This window comes from Echinops telfairi, unplaced genomic scaffold, assembly GCF_000313985.2.
Source record: "Echinops telfairi isolate 266 unplaced genomic scaffold, ASM31398v2 ScPeMD7_17;HRSCAF=63, whole genome shotgun sequence".
NCBI classification, from domain to species: domain Eukaryota; kingdom Metazoa; phylum Chordata; class Mammalia; order Afrosoricida; family Tenrecidae; genus Echinops; species Echinops telfairi.
Genome location: NW_022103914.1, coordinates 597,488 through 598,864, shown reverse-complemented (window position 1 = coordinate 598,864; position 1,377 = coordinate 597,488). Strand labels below are relative to the sequence as shown.

Here is a 1,377-nt window from a genome sequence, read left to right as displayed (position 1 = left end):
TCATTCACTATGGTAAGATTTTTTGTTCTGATGATGCCTTACACCTGATCTAGGCCTTGCTAATTTTCATAAGATTTCCAACCGACAACAATTTTTACAGAACATCTATAGTAAATTAGTAGCATTGATTTCCATGAAATGACCATGAGTATTAATTATAAATGAGAAGTAGTTAAAGAAATCAATTTATTTGTGAAGCAATGCTTGCTTTCTGAATGTTCTGTTTATTATCAGGCACCATTCATCCAGTGGAAAGAATCAGGTCACTAAAAGAAGCCCACGATCTCATCGTCCTTGCTTTTGCCAGTCTGGTAACCAGTGAGTGTCAAATACTGATGTTCTCCAGGCAGACTTTTGAACATCTTTATGTGAATATACTTCTCATTGCCGATTCGTATCTGAAATGATTAAAAAAAAAAAAGGAGGCATTCATTCACATGGCTCTAGATTAAGTCAAAGATTACAGCTATCAAGATTTTATTACAATAAATTTTCTGGAAGAGTGTTCTTAAGATCCTTTCCTTCCACAAATCCACCATTTTATTTTATGAGCAAGAAGGGGCGGGCTAATGGAATGGCCTAGGGGTGCAACAGTTCAGCACCAGCTGTGAACCATGAACCGGCATAGTAGCTCCATGAGACAAGGACCTGGCCACTGTGTCTCTGAGGATTCTACCCAATTGTGCTAAGTGAACAAGTCAGCCATAGAAGGACAAGCATTATATGTATATGAGTCCTCTTTTAGATGAAGATGAGAATCAATATCGAGAGAAAGGCCCGTGTTCCTTAATGGTTCCTGGGGAGAGGAAGGGAGAGCAAAAAGTGGAGTTTATATTGTAGAGGCTTCATTACTTTGGTGACAGGAAAAATGGCACCGAGGATGGATGTAGTGAGCACAGCCCCAAAGTCACCAAACCTACTGCCATTGAATTGATTCTGACTCCTAGAAGCCCTAAACAGGATTTACAAGGAAGGCTGTAAGTCTTTACAGGAGCACAAAGCCCCATCTTTCTCTGGAGGAGCAGTAGTGGCTGACAGTCTAATGCTTACTCCACAGACAGAAAACCAAAGTCAAAGCAAGTGTTTGAGCACAGATGGATAAGTACAGGCATATTGGTACGTGGGTAGGTACAAGTGTGTACATAGATGAGACCACTGCGGGGGACAACACCAGAGACACAGTGTGGGAATTGCACCTGATCTGATCCCGCCACACTGAGGCAAAGCACTGGGGGAGTGCAGCGGAACAGCAGTAAGGTCCCCAGGGTATGATGAGGGTGGATTTTGGGGCCAGCGCGTGGTGCTTCAACAGACTGGACTGGAAAACACTCCTAAAGGCCAGCAATCCTTGAACTAACTACAATCTTTTCTTTCTTG

The 1,377-nt window shown here is 42.4% G+C and overlaps 1 protein-coding gene across 1 annotated transcript in view; it reads right to left on the bottom strand.

Annotated features, from left to right (window-relative positions):
• Positions 1-266: 266 nt before the first annotated feature.
• Positions 267-1,377, bottom strand: part of CSTA (cystatin A) — a 25,995-nt gene continuing 24,884 nt past the window's right edge. Inside the window, exon 3 of the mRNA XM_004712301.1 lies at positions 267-398. Coding sequence (XP_004712358.1) covers positions 267-398 — 132 coding nt within the window. The remainder of the gene's footprint in view (positions 399-1,377) is intronic.